Consider the following 20,432-nt stretch of genomic DNA (forward strand, 5'->3'; position numbering starts at 1 on the left):
TTAAACTAAACTTGTATGACTCTCAACCTAATCATGAGCACACATCTGCCAGTATCACTGTCATCTACAGTAACTGGACCACTTCAGTAACCAGTACTAGCTTTCCCTATATATAGATATTTGAATATTTATCTATGATTAGAAACAGCGGTTCATTGGATTGCGTTTGGATTTGGTTTAGATAATGAGGGGGGAAAAACCACCAAGACAGGAAGGGGGGAAGTAGGTTTTAGTAGGCTGAGCTGGTATCTTCCTGTCTGAATTTCAATCGTTGGTTAATCTCTTTTTTACTTATTTATATTTATCCACAAAAAGAATTATTTTAGTTTTGTTTAAGAGATAGCTACCATGTTATATATATGAACTAAATTGACTTTAAAAATATAATGATCTTAATATAAGGTAAAAGGTAAAAGATTAAATAATTCGTTTTTTTTTTAATTTTTTGGAATTTTCTCTTGAGAATAGATTATGTTCTGGATTTAATATTTAAATATCATATTTACTCGCTCTAGATTCTCTCGGCACAGGAGGGTAATTTCGTCATTAGGCACAATATCTTTCCTAGAGTCGAAGTCAACGTCTTCCTCGTTTAACCCCCCGGCCTTTTCGTAATTTTGGAGGGAGTTAAATATTAAATTACCAGTGTCGGACTTCCATCGCTGTGGACTCGCGATCGCAAATCTTTGCTTCGGTTTCTTGGCAAAACCCCACCAAATTACCCGAGAAATATATATTTTTTTTTTTTAAAAAAGGGACCGAAGCAAATAAAAAAGATCTCTTTTTTAGTCCCATATCCTCTAAAATTAGTAGCAAGTAGAAATCGAGAGATGGCGGTAAACGGAGGGGGAGGAGAGGCGCCGCATCCGCCATCGGCGACGGCCCCGCCGCCGCCAACGCTGAGGCCAACCTTAGCCCTGCCTCCGCGGTCCTCCATCGAGAGCCTGTTCCGTGGCGGCGGCGGCGGCGCTGAGGCCAGCCCTGGGCCGTTGACCCTGGCCTCGAGCTTGTTCCCCGAGGAATCCGAGTCCGATTTCCGATCGTTCACGCAGCTGCTCGTGGGAGCGATGAATTCGCCCGTGGCGGCGGTAAGGAGGCCGACTTCTTTCCATGGGGAGAGCCGACCTGCGAGCTTGGTGGTGTCGCAGCCACAGCTGTTTACGATACCACCAGGGCTGAGTCCGACGAGTTTGTTAGATTCGCCGGCGTTCTTCTCGTCTGGGATGGTATGTGGATTGTAAAAATTCGATCTTGATTTCGTTGCTTGTTTGCATTTATTGTGTGCTTTGTAGAGCTTCGAAGGATATGGAGTAGATTGTTTCTCTTCCAATCTTTTGCGTTTCATGGATGGATGGGTGAATTATTGTGGTTATTAGATATGATGATTGTTTCAATAATACTACTACTTTGATTTGTTAGAAAAAGGAAATTTGAACTTGGGTTGTGAGTTTGGGGATTAGGTCTTGGATCAGGAGACAGATCTTACGCTGTCAATTTGTGTTAACTACTAAATTTTTAAATGGAAGATGCCTAGTTGCTCTAAGAACATTATCTCTAAGGAAGAGTAATCATGAGAAAACCAGGCGATATAATCTTTAGTTCTAACTAAGTGACGAATATATTTAGATCTTTGATAAGGAAGAAAAGGTTCAGGTAGCCAACCATGGTTCAATTCATTAGATATTTTAGTTTGAAAATGAAAGAGGTAGAAGTTTTCCTTTTGATCTCCTTGAAATGACAAACCGGCCGTATGATCTTGGTCGATCCTCTCCTTTCACTTGCTTTTTTATTCTCTCTGTAGATGACATTTCCCTCATCTTGCCCTAAATAATCTTGTTTAGAATAACTTCTCCTTGCAATTTTTTGTTTTAGTTCACTAGAATGAAGATTTCCACTTCATTAGGTAGATAGAGGCCCTATCAAACATTAGACTCTAGCAAGGTATTTTGGTGTTTTCACTGCAGTTGAAAACATTACTTTTGGATGACAAAAACCGAAGATAATTGTCGACAACCAAGTGGTTTTTAACCTCTTTCAATATTTAGCCATCAAGAAGTGTTTCTTAAATTAGCTCGTGTTTGCCAAGGTGTCATTCATGGTTAAAGCTGTTGTAGTTAATGAAACAGTTGACTGGTGTTCTTGTCCATGAAGTAAGTCAGGATCACAAATTAATACAACACAAATTGCTTGATCTTTCTGCAGGGAAATTTTGGGCTGTCCCATCAACAGGTTCTGGCTCAAGTTACAGCGCAGGCTGCACAGTCTCAGTTCAAATTGCTAACTCAAGCAGATTATCCACCCTCTTTTTCAGAGGCACCATCAGCTTCCTCAGTACCGCCTAAAAGCTCTACTGTCAATATGGGATCTATGCAGGAGATGTCAACTCTATCAGATACAGGCAATACCCTCTTTGAATCTGCTGAGGGCTCTCAAGGTGATTACAGATCCCAGTCTAATGCCCTTGTCGTTGATAAGCCTGCTGATGATGGCTACAACTGGCGGAAGTATGGTCAGAAGATGGTGAAGGGTAGTGAATATCCGAGGAGTTACTATAAGTGTACGCATCCTAGCTGTCCTGTTAAGAAAAAGGTTGAACGTTCTGTAGATGGCCAAATAACCGAGATAATTTATAAAGGTGAACACGGCCATCCGCTTCCACCAAACAGACGGGCCAAAGAAGGTGATGCTTTGTCAAGTGAGTTGAACGAGCTAAACAGAAATATAGACATTTCTTCCAAATCTGCACAGGGTTTCCAGGCTTATTCTGAAAATTTTGATAAATCAAATAATAGCATGCCTGCTCCTCCAATAATTAAGAGGGATCGAGAATCTGGTCACGGAACACCTGAGCAATTTTCTGGTTCTAGTGATAGTGAGGAAGTAAGTAATGGTGAACGAAGGACAGCTGAAGGGGATGATGGTGACTCCAATCCTAAAAGGAGGTATGCGTATATCTTTACCTACGAAAACCAGCTTATTTGATCTTTCCTCAAGATAACTTTTGTTTTTGAGCAGAAACATAACAACTTCATCACAGAAGACACTGGCCGAGCCTAGGATAATTGTTCAAACTACTAGTGAGGTTGATCTTTTAGATGATGGTTATAGATGGCGCAAGTATGGGCAGAAAGTTGTCAAAGGAAATCCTCACCCAAGGTATTACATTTGTTTCCTCATACCAGCATCCTATATTATCTTCCACTACAAGCATGGTCAAGAATATAATAAAATTTTCATTGTTATGTTTGAATTAGATTTGCATTTGGAATCCAATGACTTTGCAGGTAGTCTGTTAGTAGTCATCTTATCAGCAATATAGTTAGAGACATCCTTGTCTCCTTGCAGTAATTTCTATTCCTTATAACTTTTAGTCTCCAAAAGTTGTTTCAATAAGATGCAATCACGTCCAAGATTCCCAGTCAGTACCAATAAATTTTGGACAGAACTAACCAAGTCAATGTACAGGTTTTCCATTTTCGTTTTGACTACTTTTAACTTACCAGACAGTTTAGACCAAGCTTTGCCCTGTTTTGAATAGTCTCAGATAATATCAGACAGAAACCCATCAATTCCTTCTTCAGCTTTAACTAAAGACTTTCACTTTTGATGGAATCTTCAAAACTGATAATTAAAATTGTAAATTGATATCGTACTAGACATGCATCTGCACATACCATGTACATAGATTTGTAATTTAGTAATATATATATATACATATATATACACGCTTAGTGTATGTTCTTATACATGTCTAGTACAAAGTTCCTTCTTCATTCTGGCCTTCTGCAACGCCAGTAAGGCACATGTAGCTAAACCAGTAACCTGGCAACTTAACAGTTCAACTTGTTGAACTCGGTGGTGCAGCTCAGATCTGAAAAGTTCGCTTCTGATCAATTATTATATAAAAGAGGACTTACATACACTAGTAATGACCCAAAATATCAGTGTAAAACTAAATGTAGCATATATCCTATATTTAGCTTGTGATTCGATAACACTGGTGAAAGTTATTTTGTGAGATAGGAATTACTTTTATCATCAATGATGGCTCAATGTAGAACTACATCTGCAGGCATAGCAACTTCTTCAATTACTACTGGTTGTTGAAGTTTGAAAACTCAAATGTCTTTCTAGGCTACTTTCATCTTAATTTCACTCATAGCTCATCATTATTTTTGAAGATGAAATTCTGTCTTTATCTATATAAAGCTGATATTTGCAACTCTATATGTTATGTAGGAGTTATTACAAGTGCACCTATGTGGGATGTAATGTTAGAAAACATGTTGAGAGAGCCTCAACAGACCCCAAGGCTGTGATAACAACATATGAGGGAAAACATAACCATGATGTACCAGCTGGTAGAAACAGCAGCCATAACACAGCAAGAGCCGCTGCTGCTTCCAGCAACATACAACATAAAGGTCAGAGTTCCATCTCTAGTAACAACGACCGTATGCCTGTTGGTGTTTTGCAGTTGAAAGAAGAGCACAACGTTACTTGATTTTAGGGTTTTCTGTATGTTCTGAAAATTGTTTGGTATGGAGCCCATCTCATACATTTGCTGCATTCCGTGCGGTCACAGAAGAAATGACTGCATTTTGGGCTCGAGTTATCTGTTTTGGCTGAGATTTCGCAGCTGACATTCTAATTAGAAGCTCATCCTATGTTCTTGTTGTACCATCTTGACAAAATGCTCACGTCCTTGCCACAGCAATTGCTGCTAATCTGTTGTATTTCACTTTGGTGCCACCTACCTGGCTATTAATCTATTAATGTTGTACATCTATAACTTCCACACTACACGAAAATAACAAGCAAATTGAGGATCTGTATATTTTTTTCGAGGATATGTATACTGTTTCTCTATCATCATTGAATTTCTGAAAGTTGATCTTTGGGCATAGTTCATCTGTCTTAATCTTTCTGAGTGTTCTTTGCAATTGAAATCAGAACACAAATTATACAGTAGGATGTGCCACGGTTCATATCAATCTCAAACTGAAACTCTCTATCTCCAAGCAGGTGAGATGAACCAACATCAACCATTGAGACTTTACTTTAGTGTCTAATACAGGACGCGACAAGCCAATGAACTTGTAATGTGAATGGCAGACACTGTAGTTAATATGTCAATTAACTACAGCCTAGTTTTTGATACATATTTGCTAGAGTTTCTTGTGGGTTACGCAGTGCATCGTGTGACACAAGGCACATCATGTACTTGATAACTCGCTCTCTGGATTGTGTAAGAGAGTAGGTTGGTTGTCATGGACCATGGTTGTCTGCCTCAAAGAACTTGCCTATTTCAAAAGGAGCTCCATTTATTGGATAGGCTTGGTAAGTATTAAAGAGCCCAAGAGGGTAATATCCTCTTCCATGTTGTGCCATTTAAGATTTTTTTTTCCCCTCTTGTGTGCTAGTAGAGAGAAAAACTGTAGAGTGAACTGTAAAGGAAAAGCTTACAAGTTACAGTGAAATTGCTTGATGATTGGCCAAAGTGAAAGAGAAAAAAAAAAGTGGTGAGAAAGTTCACAAGTGCAATGATTTAGTTGCCACTTTAAACCCCATTGTCTACTTTAAAGCCCATGCTTTACATTCTACATGAGATGTAATCTGCAATGTCTGGAATGGAGATTAAAGCTTTTGGTAGTGAATTCCTGTGAGGGGTAAAAAGTGCAACAAAGTCTGAAGAACCACTTGTAAATCTCAATCTTATCTCTGACCATGATAAATCCATGTCATCAATATCTCTGCTCATTGTATAAATTCAAGCATTAATTGTAGTGGAATCCAAAGGACCACTTTTTCATACCAAGGGAAAGAATCTACTAATATTGTATGTATCATACTAGGAGATCAGCACAACTTGGACCAAGAAAAGAGGATCATTTATAGCAAATATGCTTCTTTCCTCTGCAGTGATGTTGTTAGCTGTCATTTCTTCCTCCCAAAAAATTGCTGAAATTTTATAAGCTATACATTTTCTTTTAAACATTTTACCATGCCTTCTGCATTCATTGTTATCAAAAGAATGTTTTGGGGAGACCATTCTCTTGTGGAGTGTGATTAATTTAAGCATTCAATGAATGTCCATGTACTTCTGTACTTCTTATCTTAGAATCTTATGCGAGTCTCAATGCCTTGATAGTGAAAACTGCTGACAAAAGGCAGAGAGGGAAAAAAAAGAAAGAGAAAGAAAGAAAGAAAGAAAGAAAGAAAGAAAGAAAAAGATGCATTAAAGAGGATGAGATTGGAAAAGATTACATGAGAGAGGAAAGAAGGTCTAGATTGGAATACTGAGACAAACCTAATATTAAAGCAAACTTGAGAGCTATGTCAACTAATAGTGTGCTTGATCATTACACATGGATGACAAGTTTATTGTATAACAATAACGGCAGCAGCCTTAGCATTAACAAAATAAAAGGATAACTATAGCAATAGCAGTGAAAGTGGGAAATCTCAGTTGATTTTAGAAGTAAATGTTTAGCAAATTTACAAGCCTAAGCATGAGAGTGGCATACAAAATTATGGTGATGGTTGGAAAATTGCAAGCTAAAAGTTCTTCATGCTGATCAGAAGAGAGATTCAGAATGATCTCTCAGGTAATTAGTATTTCTAGGACATGGTAATGGGTTTTCTTATCATGCACTCATGCTAATTTCTCTTATTTCTACAAGTCTTTAAACATCTTTGGATAACTCCAATTTGATACTTGTCTGACAGATGCTGAATAAATATAACCTGAATGGTGACACCAATGTCAACTGGGAGACACAATCTTTGACATATGAATGGCAACCTTTTTCAGCTCAACACCAAGTTGCATTCTAGCTTCTAGCTAATGGCTCCCAGTCCAATGATTGCCCTTAAGTGCAGTGAAAGCAAGTCCACACATCAAACCTTTCAGTCTTAAACAAAAACACCAATACTGATAATAAACTTATACAACTCTTGCAATTAATTACATCAACAAGTAATATACAATTCTTGATAGCTTTGAATGAAATGAGACCAAAGAGACTATATACCTAGAAGCTTAAGTTATTAGATAATAAACGTCTGAATATAAAGAAATAAAAAACTTAGTAATGGACATATCATATCCTATGTGAGGATAGCACTACCAGTCATGTGGATTGGTACACAGCATACCTACCAACACATGCTTGTTCTTGTGGGTCCTAAACCCAACTCATCCTTGTGGGGGCTTGTGGCCACTCATGTGGTTAATGGAGTCAGAGCTTTGTGGAAAAAAAAGAAAGAAAAGTTTGGCACTGATTTCTTAGTCAATCTTTCTTTCACAAAATTAATACAATATTATCTCCCCCACTCTCCTAGCTTTGAGTCTTTGACTTGTAGTCCTTCCTCTTTGTTACTCTTTTCCCACTATTACTTCTTCCCACCTACCCTCACCATGAAGGATCTATTTTAAGGAAAAACAAAATTAAGGGGAAAAAAGAGAGAGAGGGAGAATATGATGGTATATGTCATATTGTTCTTAACTTTACCATTATAGTTATCACCAGAATTGTTCTATGCCCTAATTAATAACTGAAATAACTGTCAGATGATAAGTAGCAACTATTGTGCCATTTTATGAGAGAGGGAAAAATAAGCCAAAAGAAAGGTAGCAAAAAAGCAAGGGTTTGTTTTTATAAATACTAACTTTTGGGAGGGAGAGAAGGGACAAGATTGGAGACCCTCCAGGTCCCAACGGCTACATTTCTTCGCCAACCTCCAGTCTCATTTTCACACACGGCCAGAGAATAAAAAAGAAAAAAGAGAGAGAGAGAGAGAGAGAGAGAGAGAGAGAGAGTGAAAGAAAAGGGGGGGAAAATAAAAAGAAGATGGAGAGAGAGAGAGAGGAAAGAGAGACGACCCCCATAGTGTTCTCTTTCCCGCGTTGATTCCGGAGTCGTACGCCGCAGGAGGTTTTAATCATAAAAAATTCCCCCATGTCTCTATGCGATTCCCCCCTCCTCCTCCTCGTCCCGTTAATCTCGCTCCGACCCACAAGATTTCGAGGGAAAGATTAGAAAAAGGAGGGGGGAAAAGGCGCTTAAAGATCTCACCTTTTTTATTCTATTTCCGGGTGGTTTCCAACTTACAGCTATCTTGGATCTCCTCTTTCGGCTCCCCTTCCTCTCTTTTCCTTTTCCCTTCTTGCCTTAGTAGCCAATTTCGCCATCTTGGTATTTGTTTCTTCTTCTCCTTAATTCTCCCCCCCGTCTCTGCCCTTCTCCGGCCGATGCCGTCCGTTTCTTGATCTGGGCATTGTTGGGTTTCTATACGCCCGGCTGATGCCCGGAGGGCCGGGCGGTGATGGGTTGCGTCGCGTCGAAGAAGGCGATCTCGGTCACCCCCGCCGTCGACTCCTCCGGCGTATCGGGGGAAAGCCGGCGGGTACCGGAGGCGCTCTCGGCTTCTTCTTCACGGAGGTGCCGAGGCGGAGAGCGGAGCTCGGAGGGGAAGCGAGACGGAGATGTCGGCGAGACGGAGGAATCGAGGGCTAGTTCCCGAAGGATTAGGTTGCAGAATCTCCACAAGTATTTGGAAGGGGAGCAGGTCGCGGCCGGATGGCCTGGGTGGCTAAGTGCTGTTGCCGGTGAAGCCATCCAAGGATGGATACCCCTCAAAGCTGACAACTATGAGAAATTGGAGAAGGTAATACTGGACTTGGATAATAAAGGTGCTATTTTTATCTTTCATTCGACTTGAGCATGTCTCAAGTGATGTAGATCTCTTCTATCATTGCTCTTTTATTGCATTTTGTTTGTTTAGTTGGTGGGATTAGGATTTTTTATTTTATTTTTAATTTAGGGCTTTTTCATTTTTAGGGTCCACGGATTTAGAAGGGTTGTTGTAATTTTGCAGCCATCGACATTAACATGGTCCAGCTCCTTTCACTGACCTTTGTCCTCTCTCCCTGCCAGGAAATATTCTTAATCTTTTTTGTCCTCTTGGAAAAAATAAGTATTCAGATCATCTTGAGTGGTCTATCTTGCAATTCCCTGCCCTTATCTTTTTAGCTCTCTTTTTTCTGTCATTTGTTTCTTGTGAGGCTATTAACTTGTACGTTTTTCAAACTGTTATCTGAGGAGACTTATCTTCTTCTCTCTTTTTTCCTTAAGGACCCGTTGTCACCGATCAAATCAAACAAGTCAGAGACTTTCCAAGTACTTCAAGTACTTAAATATTTTTTTAACTAAATGACGTACTACATGAGAAATCCGTTTATTTTTGTTTCATCTTAATGTTAGCTACCCCACTGATTTCTCTTGTTGTTGTGGCTCTTATTCTGAATTCAGAAAGTTTATTTAGTAAAGGTCAGCAGCGGCTGTTTCAGTACTCTTTTTGTTTTGGCAGTTCAAGAGCTTTGTTTTTGCTTATCGTTATTCATGATTTCTTAGTAACTGGAGTTCAGAAAATATAATTCTTGAATAATATATGTGTTTCATGATATTATACTTCTATTTGAAATTAAGGTAGTGATCAGACGAATATCTGATTTAGACATGAGACTCTCACTAACTGTACGTGTGCCAAATCATAATGCTAGCATAGAAAATAGATAATACATTATCATAGCTCGAGACTCCATGCTGACTGGGTTTCTAATGTGTCACACTGAAAGTTGGTTCTTCAGCATTCTTTTTAGCCACATCAGCAATAATTTTTCCTTATATTTCTTACATGCCTATATTCTGACTGGATTGTTTAATGACAATTACATATGAAGGTTGGCCAAGGCACCTATAGCAGCGTATTCAGGGCACGTGATCTTGAGACAGGAAAGATTGTGGCCTTGAAGAAAGTGCGGTTTGACAATTTTGAGCCAGAGAGTGTTAGGTTTATGGCACGAGAGATACAGATACTTAGGAGGCTTGACCATCCAAATATTATGAAACTGGAGGGGCTAATTGCTTCTCGGTTGTCAGGTAGCCTATATCTTGTATTTGAGTATATGGAACATGATCTTGCTGGATTATCTTCTTCTCCTGACATAAACTTCAGCGAACCACAGGTTTGTCCATATTCGTTGAGTACATCCAACCCATTGTCTTCCATTCATATAAGAAAGATTGGATGATAATTTCTGAACAGTCTATTGGTTTCTTTGCTATTCTTGTCAATTGCAGGTGAAATGTTACATGCACCAATTATTATCTGGACTTGAACACTGTCATTCACGCGGCATCATTCATCGAGACATCAAGGGTGCAAATCTTCTAGTAAATAATGATGGGGTTCTCAAGATGGCTGATTTTGGTCTTGCAAATTACTTCAATCCTGGAAAAAAACAACCGCTGACCAGCCGTGTAGTGACTCTATGGTATCGGCCACCTGAACTTCTTCTAGGTTCAACTGATTATGAAGCATCTGTAGACTTGTGGAGCGTTGGCTGTGTATTTGCAGAGCTTTTCCAAGGGAAGCCTATATTGCAGGGAAGAACTGAGGTAATTGGCTTGACTATTCCTGATTTTCTTTCATCGCTCGTAGCATGTATCCTACATTTTCATTTAACCCTTATCATACTGCATAACCTTTTTTCCTACAGGTAGAACAATTACATAAAATTTTTAAGCTATGTGGTTCTCCCTCTGATGAATACTGGAAGAAGTCCAAGTTGCCTCATGCTACAATTTTCAAACCTCATCATCCTTATGAGAGTTGCCTTCAGGAGACATTTAAAAGTATGCCCGAAACTGCCTTGAGTTTGTTAGAAACTTTGCTCTCTGTCGAACCTTACAAGCGTGGTACTGCATCAACTGCCCTTTCATCAGAGGTTAGCAATCTATAGAAGTGCTAGCATGGTGTTACTCCACCTAATATCTGGTCTCCATTTTCTGGTTTTATCTATGTTCACTTGACTTTGCTTGGTATCAGAGGGTTGTTTTCACAGTGAAGCTCCTTCATTATATTTCTTTGCTAATCACAGTTGTAAAGGATAACTTGAAGTACAGTAGAAAAAGTTATTTTTAATCCAAAATCTCCAATCCATTAACAAAACTTTGTTAAGACCTATTATTAGGGTGTTCTTTCGGAGTTCACAATATTTTGCATAAAAGAGCAGTCATAGTCTCCTAGAACAATTCTACACAGCTTTTGTGCATGTTTCCACTGCACCTCATCTCAACTGATATTTGCACATCAAATTTTCACGCTTTACTTCATAAAAATGTCAATGATCAGACTAATTTATAGCCATGACATCTGAACTGGAAATCCTATTATTCTTATATGTGAAATTAAAGGAACTTCCAACCCTTTAGCCAAATGAAAAATTCCCCCCTACACTGTAAGCTTTCATCTCTTTATCAGGATTTCTTTCTGATGCAATCAGATGAAGTCAATTAACAGTTCATCAGGTATTTAGGTCAGGACATGAATTCATGATACCGTTTTAGTAGTCGGCATTATGTAATATATGCTTAAGATGTTCTCCGACCATTGACAGGAAATACGGAAGCTAATTTGAATGAATCCAAAAGTCTGGGCTTGAAAATACTTTGTAATATAGGTGTCGTACCATTTTCATTTCTAAATTTTAATTGCTTCCATGTGGCAACCTTTAAGATCCACTCTGCTATAACTAGGCTGTACTTACCACTGTATGCTTTATATGCATGTATGGCAGTATTTCAAGACAAAGCCTTATGCGTGTAAACCATCAAGCTTGCCAAAATACCCCCCTAATAAGGAGATTGATGCAAAGAATCGCGAGGAATCACGCAGGTCAGATCCAAGTTAAATAATTTTTACCGCCATAGGAAACTTTAAGCCTTTCTTTTGGTGTGTAGCTTCTTTCTTTTTCTTGAAGAAATATACATTATTCATGGTAGCAGCAAATGAATTCCAGTCTTTATCACCTTATGATAAATATGCAGATGTCATTACTCTAGTTATGAAAATTTCAATCTAACACTTTATTTACGAAGAAGAGTTCCAGCATTTTATGTTGACAATCCTTCAGGAAGCTTTCGCTGCCTTTCTCAGTGATGAAACATGCTAATGTATTCTATCTAGATCCAAGTTAAACGAAACATCATGTCTTTCTATTTTAGTTCATGTTTACCTTGTTATTCCACTATTTCCTGGAGAATGTGACTGCATAAATTGTTTGTTATCCTTTGTTCATTTGAGTATCCTACATATTTCAGGAGAAGGGTCAGCAGTAAAGGGCGTGGACCAGAAGCAGCAAGAAGACCAACAAGATTGTACAGAGCTTCACGAGAAGAAAGTGGAATCAGTAAATTAGCGGAGCTCCCAGAGGTACTTTTCTTCCTTAGATTGTGACGAGGAGTGTTGAACAATTTATAGCTGCTTATCTGCAAAATAACATGCCAAGCTAACTATGTTGAATCAAGCATTTGACTTGAGCAGAAGGTTTTAAGATGTTCTCTGTTTTTTCCTTCAGGAGCCAACAATCGATTCTAATGTATCTAATGGAGGTGGCATAAAGAAAAATCTTCCTAGAGCAAATGGTGACAGCAGACTCTTCAAAGATCTGCAACCTATGCCGGCAATTCCTCATAACAATGAGGTTCGGCATGTTAAGAACAACTCCCAAGATGATATTTCTTTCTCAGGGCCCTTGATAGTTTCTTCTTCTAGTGGCTTTGCATGGGCAAAGAAACAGAGAGAAGACCGAGCGCACGCTAGGTCTCACAAAAGATCTACATCAAGACATCATTCTAGTATTGATAAAGGAAACAAACTGCAAGCTAAGAAGACACTTGATTTGAAGGAACAAGCAAATGGAGATGTACATGAAGGTATCGTTGATTCCAAAGTCCGTGAGCCTTCTGAGTTGGCAAAGCATGCAACTCTGAAGAAGTGGTCTCAGTTAGAACGTCCAGAGTCATTTGATTCCTGTGACAGTTACTATTCTCAGAATTTGTCAAGTGCAACATACCTAGGAGATGAAACTTTATCAAAAAATGACATTTTGGTAATTTTGCAATTACTCAAGTATTCTTTTTTATTTTCCTGGTTATCTGGTCCTTAGATAATTGTGCTTCTCAGGGTTACCAGGATCAAGCTGAGAGAGTTGAGTTCTCGGGACCTTTATTGTCTCAGTCACATAAGGTTGATGAACTTCTACAGAATCATGAACGTCAAATCCGCCAAGCAGTTCGCAAATCATGGTTTCGAAGAGGTAAACTGGAAATTCCACTTGCCCAATTGCATCAGCCCTTTTATTAATATACTTTTCCCATGAAGATATAAAACTGATTATGAAAATTGGAAGAACATGCATGAATATAGTGACACAAGTTGGAGGTATATGTTGTTTTGGACGGTCTTTCTGGGCTAGCTGGCTCTAGTATCTTATTTAAGCCAGGTCCACTGGAATACATATCATCTTCCATTTTTTATCTTGTGTATATGCCCTTGTCATCTCATTCAATCTTCTTCCCAGCTCCTAAACTGAATTTAAACCCCTGCTTACTAAAGCTATCTGACGAACCTACAGAATATACGGCCAACAGAGAAAAATACATTTTCTTGCTTCATTATGTGATAATCTGCAGCAAGATATAATCCTAGTTGAACAAAATCTGCAGCAAATTCTATTCCCTTTTTCCTGCCCATTTGCTTCCTATTCTTTATGATCCATGAATCATGAAGAAAGTTGCATATCATTTTACATATACAAAGAATCCTTCAAAATCTCTACATTAATTCCACAATAACGATGCTTCTGAAGTTTAAACCATGCATTCACATGTGCTATATGCATCTTTGTGATCTTTTCTCTGGTTGTTAAATAGTTGGCTTTACTCTGTGATAGGATGTCTGCTTGATAAGCTGATAGTTCATGCTATAATCTTGATATTCTTCTTTTTCTATAGTGCTTGGTTTCTCATGAAAATAATGACTTTCATCCCCAAATCTTGCAGTAGCAGCAAGAAAGCAAGGAAAATAGCGAAATGATGGCATGCTTCCTTCTGGCTAAGCATATTAAGATTTCAAAAAAATAGGTTGAATCCTAAGGATTCCAGTGGCACTATTTGCTTTGCCAGATTGCTCAAGGATCTAACATCCAGATGTTATCGAAGATGATATTGCAAGATGGTAGATACTAAGCTGCTGCATCACTCTTGCCAAGTAAAAACATCGATGTTATATTATAGATGTGTCTCTCTGCGAAAAAGAAAATTGGAGCCTATAGCAGTCTTTCGGCTAGCTATCTTGGTTATTTCTGGAACTGACAATTGACTAGTAGCTTGACATCCAGAAATGGAAACTGGGGGCAGAAACCAGTCAGTCCTCAAAGTTGGGTGAAGTTCTGTAAAGATTCTGTATAGCGCTGAAATCAATCCTCCTTATGTTCAGAAGAATTTGTATAAACGATTCAAAGCTAAGATTGATAAATAAATATTGTGCTGCTATTTCTGATTTAACTGGTGATGATTCAAATTGATCATGAGTTTAAGAGGGAAGCCATCTCCATTTACAAAATAAAAAATGTATTTTCAGATAGGGGTGTTAAAATAAATCAGCTGCTCAGGCTCAATTTGGCTTAAGCTGAGCCGAGCCCGAGCCTTATTTTTTCAAGTTCAATTTAAATTTTGAAAGCAAGCTTGATAGACTTGCTCAAATATAATATTTGGTTTAGCTTAAATAGTTTTGGCCTCTTTTTAGGGCTTAGTGGCTTGGGTCGGGTTCGACTCGATTTATAGTTATAGGCTTGGTCTTAACTCAGCTTAAGTTCCATTAAAAAATAAGCTCAATTTAGATTCAGGCTAGGTCTACCTCGGCTTGAATCGAGGCTGAATCTCAAGCTAGGCTCGAAATTAATTTCGGCTACTTTCGAGCTGAACAGAGCTGAACGGTACACCTGTAGCTCCAGATAACTTTTCCGGTACCGCAGCCTTTGTTGATGTAACCGGCACACTACTAGAGATCAAATGCACTCTGCGTTAAATATGGAGAAAAAAAAAATGCTGCATTCAACTTTTTTAATTGATATCATATAAATTGATATATTGGGTCTATATATATATATATATATATATATATATATATATATAAAGTGAGACAAGGAGAGGTACAATAGAATTCAAGTGATTGCATACAGAGAAACTTTAATTAAGGCCTTTACTGTGTTGCCTTTCACTTAGTGAGTTCCTTCCGGCTAACGAAATGGTGCCCTGAAGATCACAATTCAGATCAGATGCATCAATCAATCATCGTCAAGAGTGACAATAGTGGGAATCTTTCCATGATTAACAAAATCAATCTTGTTCAATCTCACACAACAAAGGACCTGTTCAGGTAGTTCCTCCTGCTTCTGGGCCTGCATCAGTTTTCAGCAAGAGTGCATTATTAAGAAGATAGCTTGGCTTTCTCCTCCATCTATAAATTTGTCATATGCAAAGAACTAAAAGGTACATTCACTTACCAAGCGCAAAAAAAATTAAAACAAGGTTATCAATTGCTAATCAATGACTGGAGGCGTGAAAGCATAATTCTATAAGCAGAAGATATAATTGAACCATTTGAACTACAGATACGATGTTTATTATGGTGTCAAATTAATATGATCCATAACTTCTATGGTTCTCCTTTTTTCCCCTTATCAAGTAGCTGTAAACCTTCTTCAGAATATAAGTTATCTGCATGCTTCCTTTTGGGATCTTCCATATATTCTTAGATAATTTTCCAAATATATGGGCCTGCCACTACACATCTCATCATGTGTTCTCAAAGTAAAAGTATTACTTCCATGCATTTTCAAGTAATAGCTTTTCTTTCTTCTAAATAGTATATCTTAAATTACAAATCAACCTCTTGTTAATTCCAGAAGAACATTTGTTTGTACCTTTCAAAACATGGCATCTCCAAGCCAATAACAGATAGAAATTAACTGCAATGAATAACCAAAATTTACCTGGATAGTCAAACCCAAATCAAGGATTCCATGCTTGAGACGTTCTCGGAATGATTCAAGTCCCTTTCTAGATATGTAGCTGAAGCGATGTATATCGAGATCAATCTCAAAGTAATTTGACCCCTGCAAGAAGCCAGCATATCAAGAATAATATCATGAGGGTGTCAATTTATTCAAAGCTATCAGGACCTGAGCTATCCTTTATTAATGGCTTAAGACAAGATATATTTTAACACCTCAATTGGGTCAATGATCAATTTTGCAACTCGGATGATTTTCAAGAAATTCATAATACAAGCTTCATTCCTGAGTTGAGAATGTCGTGTAACCATCAGGCTTCAAAACTCAAACCTCCCGCTCAATCATGGGATCCCAATACTATTTATAGCTTAGTAGAGAATAAGAAGGAACTTTTTGTTTACCTGATAAAAACTATGTTGAGGACGTGAAAGAACTGGCTTTTCTTTATATGCTTGCATGAGCTTCCTCTCTGCACCACTTAAATGGAGATCCTCTGGATTAACCATCCCAGCCATGATTTTCAATCTTTCTCTAAAAGAAACAGTTGATTCCATTGCAAATCCTTTGACCTTTTCATGTTCATCATCGATAAATTTCTGCAATAGACCAGATTCAATTAGCTTATATCAAGAGTATTGGTCAAACAGTATCTGTATCAACAAAATCAGAAGTCAGAAGAATCTAGTAATCAATTAAAGTACCATGAACAAAGAAATAGGATGACTACTGCAGAAGATTTACCTTTATACAATTCTGAAAATGAGCAGAAACCTCCTTATCATAGCATTCAGAAAGTTTAAAGTATAAGACAAGGCTCATACCATCCCCATCACTATCACCAAGAAACATGGCAGCAGGATAAGTAGGCATCTGACATGAAGTTGAGCAAGTTGAAATTAGACATGGCAGAAATTCAATTATTTGACAGGTGTGATAATTTACATATGTCACTCATACTTGAATGTTAACAATAAGGAGTGAAGGAAGTTTCTCATGTGGCTTGACATGTGGAAGTTCAATGTGTTGAGCAATATGATGTATCTTACGAGGGCACACAAATAAATCTACACCAATTGGATAATATGGGGCATAGTTTGGTGCAGGAACTTTCTTCTTGTCTCTGCATTGTAAATTTCAAGGAAAATACATCCAAAATTAGTGTTTGCAGTCTGTCAGTATGATAGGCTAATTATGTGTTGGTGAGTGTTGGTGATTCTTGCCTGAAGTAACTTTCTCCCCGAAGATTAAAAGTGGAAGGCTCAAGAATAGACCAGCATCCTTGCGTTGGTTTCTCCTCTGGAGAACAGGGAATTACTAGCCCTCCTCTAGGACGGAAGAGGAATCTCTTCGAGGCACCTATTGCAATGAAACAGCCACATATATTCTTTACTTTTTGTTCAACTTCTACAACATTTCAGAAAAAGATTGGTGTGTTTATGACATGATTCTTTCATCGCTGTATAAAAATCTATTATTCATATATATCATACAGGTGGACTATAGGATCCCTTCAAGATATATACTATGTGAGTTCAAGTCACAGTGTTAAATTCAGTAGCGAGCTACAGAAAGATGTAGTCAAACCTTAAAGGAAACAAATAAATAGAGGCATAAGCAAGAAAGAAGTAGTTCATCTGAGCATCTGCAAATTAAGGTTTTGTTGTTGGTCAGCATAAACATAAAACATCTAAAAACTTCTACTCATAAGGAATTGGCATTGTATATGTAATTAGTAGAATGGTTTAAAATATTAGATGAATGAATGGCTAAACAAGAAAATCGAAAGAAATTAGACTGTGAATAAGATCCAAGTGGAGAGAAATGCATTCAAAACACAGAAGCATTATGTTTGAAGCAGTAGGGAGGACCAGACTTAGTCTTAACATATATAAATAGAAAATAAAACGAGATAAAGTTCCAAAATATTGATATAGTGTGAATTTTTCCGAGCAAATATCATGCAAAGTACTTCTAAAACAAATCATACTTACGAAATTCAGTGGTTTCTTCTCCACCACAAGAGCTCCTCTTATAAGAGAGCCTGATGACAGCCGACTTTCTTTTTTGACATGGTGAGCTGACATTTGGGAGTTGTTGGCTTTTATCATTAAAACTGACAGAAGGGAGTAACTTACGAAGGCGAGATGGTGCTTTGATTTCATGAGATTTTTCCTCTTTCTTATGTTTTCCTCTCGAACCTTTAAAGCTACCAAAGGAGCTCGCTAGAGACTTTTTCCTTCTAGGAGGAACATCCTTGCATTGGTTCCTTAATCTGGCCTCCTCAACTTTTGCCACTGAAAGCTCACAGCCTTGTGGCTTTATAGTTGTAAGTCTATCAACATCATTAAGTTCATCATTATTTGCATTTTTTTCAGTTTTGCCATCATCTCTTTTCAGATATTTTTCAACAGCAAATGCTATTGGAGCAGTATCGCAGAATTCCTCAAATTTACACATTGCATCCACAAAGCATGAAGCATTTTCAGATGGTGCCATTTGAGTTCCCATCGTATGTACAGATGGAAAGCAGTCTGCATGTAAGCAAAAGCAATAAATTTGTGAAATGTGGGAGAATCATGAAACAATGCAAGAAATAAAGAAACATAGTTAACATTCTACCTCCATGGGCACTACTGAAGTCGTCATCAGAATCAGACTCAAGAATACTGAGGGAGTCAAACCATGTATCTTCTTGACATAACCCTACATACACAATCAACATTTTTTCTTGAATTTATGATCAAATTTCAGCAGGAGAGACTAGAGAGCAAACAATGCAGTATGCTACATGATAATGTCTCAGACTGTTCAGTCTGGTTCAGGTAAGGGTAAGATTCTGAACTTGTAAATGTAGGTTGAAGTTAATCCTCTCATTATTTATACTAGTTGACTTCTCTCACTGATACACCAGAGAAATTAATGACTTCATATTCTCAAGCCAGACTATATCTCTCCAGAGCTACAAAAAAGTTGGAAGATTGCAAGGGAGAAAACCAGCTGGGACACTAGGGAAGCAAGATATATGAACCTACATCCGTCAGCTATGATGCTGTCGCAAATTAAATATAAATCATTTTTAAACAGGTTTTAGCAAAAGATGCTTCAAATGCCAAGGCACATAAAACAATGTACCATTAGCATCTGTCTGACTGTGGTGCCACTGCATCTGAGTGACGTGGAATGTTAGATTGGAAACCTCAGACTTTCTGTGAGTTGTCGCAGCAGTCTCAACATGAACATACTCACTAAGAGAAAAGTCTCTCAAACATTTTCCAGCTTTGCACGTCTGGGTTTTGGGTGCATCAGGAGCCAAGACAGAAATCTTTCGACAGCGTCTTTTTGATCTCTGGGAGTGCTTCCGTGGTCTCTGATGAATGTTTGATTTTGAAACACAGCCACCCATGGTGAAAAGGTGATTACTCAATTTCAAAGCCCTGTGAAATTCAATTTATCTTTCAAAAACTATTAAGATATGTTCGCTATCATCAATAGCACACGAATTAGTTCCATGGATCAATGAGACAAACCTTAGTAAAATCAAATCCCCAGCTGAAAAGAAAGCAAAGCAATATATTTAAGATTAACCAAGAGAATTAGCACAAACTGTGAGAACCCATGTGAGTAAATCTAATCAAACAATAGGAAGGGCACCAACTTTCCCACTACAAGAAAATTTTAGCTTCTTCAGAATAAAGGAACAAGAGCTTTAACATCGTCTATTGATAGCTTGCCATTTCACCCCATAGAAACATCTAAATTAGTATACACGCACACTCAATCAAAGGGGAAGAAGACCATGTAGGTAGTCGGTGGTAAGTAAGTATTATAAATGCAAAAATGGTCAATCACATGAAAAGGAGACTGCAATGAAGTTTCTTCTTTGGTTAGAGAACTTTAACAGTTTTGCATGTGAAGAGACAGAGGAATTTAAACAGCTCGTCACACAAATTAAATCAAGATGTACAGAAAAAATATTACAAGAACATCTCAATGTCAGCTAGAAATGCTATTAAGAACTCAAAATTGGACCCTTAAAAGCATTTCCTTGATTTTAAAAAAAAAAATACCAACAACAATAAGCACGGATGACCAACAAGGTTAAATGAGCAAGACCCATATCATAAAGATCCAGAAAAAAAAAAAGAGGAATAAAAACCAAAGAAAGGACCTGTCGTTTCGTAGGTTGGACTTCTATTGCTGCTGGCATTAGATCGAACGTCGACGAGAAGACGGGAATATAGTTATTAAATTTATTCTTCAACGATATATGTACATCTAAGTTCGGGGAGCAAGACGTCCCCCCTCTCGGCGACTCCCGGCGAGGAGAGAGAGAGAGAGAAAAAGGAAGGGTCTTCGTTAATACTATTTTATAGCCTTTTCTTCTAATTACCCTTTTTGGAGATTACGCCAGATGGAAGTTAAGAGAGAGAGAGAGAGAGAGAGAGAGAGAGAGAGAGAGAGAGAGAGCGCGCGAGAGCATTGGAATGCGTAGGCCATCTCTCGTCCA

At 38.1% G+C, this 20,432-nt stretch overlaps 3 protein-coding genes across 5 annotated transcripts; 2 read left to right on the forward strand and 1 right to left on the reverse strand.

Annotated features, from left to right (window-relative positions):
• The first annotated feature begins 694 nt into the window (after window positions 1-694).
• LOC140774198 (probable WRKY transcription factor 4) lies at window positions 695-4,919 on the forward strand. The gene is made up of 4 exons (XM_073117090.1): window positions 695-1,226; window positions 2,203-2,942; window positions 3,016-3,156; window positions 4,240-4,919. Exons 1-4 carry the CDS (start codon window positions 831-833, stop codon window positions 4,502-4,504), a joined length of 1,542 nt encoding a protein of 513 aa, XP_072973191.1. The 5' UTR covers window positions 695-830; the 3' UTR covers window positions 4,505-4,919.
• Window positions 4,920-7,004: 2,085 nt separating this feature from the next.
• LOC140774197 (protein IMPAIRED IN BABA-INDUCED STERILITY 1-like) lies at window positions 7,005-14,414 on the forward strand. Of its 2 annotated transcripts, none has more exons than XM_073117089.1 (9): window positions 7,005-8,670; window positions 9,746-10,030; window positions 10,146-10,463; window positions 10,565-10,792; window positions 11,645-11,742; window positions 12,168-12,279; window positions 12,425-12,958; window positions 13,033-13,165; window positions 13,914-14,414. In XM_073117089.1, the coding sequence occupies exons 1-9, from the start codon at window positions 8,329-8,331 to the stop codon at window positions 13,934-13,936; spliced, it is 2,073 nt and encodes a 690-aa protein (XP_072973190.1). In that variant the 5' UTR covers window positions 7,005-8,328; the 3' UTR covers window positions 13,937-14,414. The 2 variants fall into 2 exon arrangements, with proteins under 2 accessions (XP_072973190.1, XP_072973189.1); XM_073117088.1 differs by having other exon boundaries at window positions 7,009-8,670; window positions 13,911-14,414.
• A 650-nt stretch (window positions 14,415-15,064) lies between these two features.
• LOC140774387 (uncharacterized) lies at window positions 15,065-20,233 on the reverse strand. Of its 2 annotated transcripts, none has more exons than XM_073117372.1 (10): window positions 20,094-20,233; window positions 19,058-19,359; window positions 18,545-18,628; window positions 17,917-18,456; window positions 17,146-17,281; window positions 16,883-17,045; window positions 16,667-16,795; window positions 16,327-16,521; window positions 15,905-16,027; window positions 15,065-15,310 (listed from the first exon to the last, which is right to left on the reverse strand). In XM_073117372.1, the coding sequence occupies exons 2-10, from the start codon at window positions 19,326-19,328 to the stop codon at window positions 15,197-15,199; spliced, it is 1,755 nt and encodes a 584-aa protein (XP_072973473.1). In that variant the 5' UTR covers window positions 19,329-19,359; window positions 20,094-20,233; the 3' UTR covers window positions 15,065-15,196. The 2 variants fall into 2 exon arrangements, with proteins under 2 accessions (XP_072973473.1, XP_072973474.1); XM_073117373.1 differs by lacking the exon at window positions 20,094-20,233 and adding an exon at window positions 19,453-19,597.
• Window positions 20,234-20,432: the final 199 nt, after the last annotated feature.

This window comes from Typha angustifolia, chromosome 13 (genome assembly GCF_048772165.1).
Source record: "Typha angustifolia cultivar Huaian chromosome 13, ASM4877216v1, whole genome shotgun sequence".
Lineage (NCBI taxonomy): Eukaryota > Viridiplantae > Streptophyta > Magnoliopsida > Poales > Typhaceae > Typha > Typha angustifolia.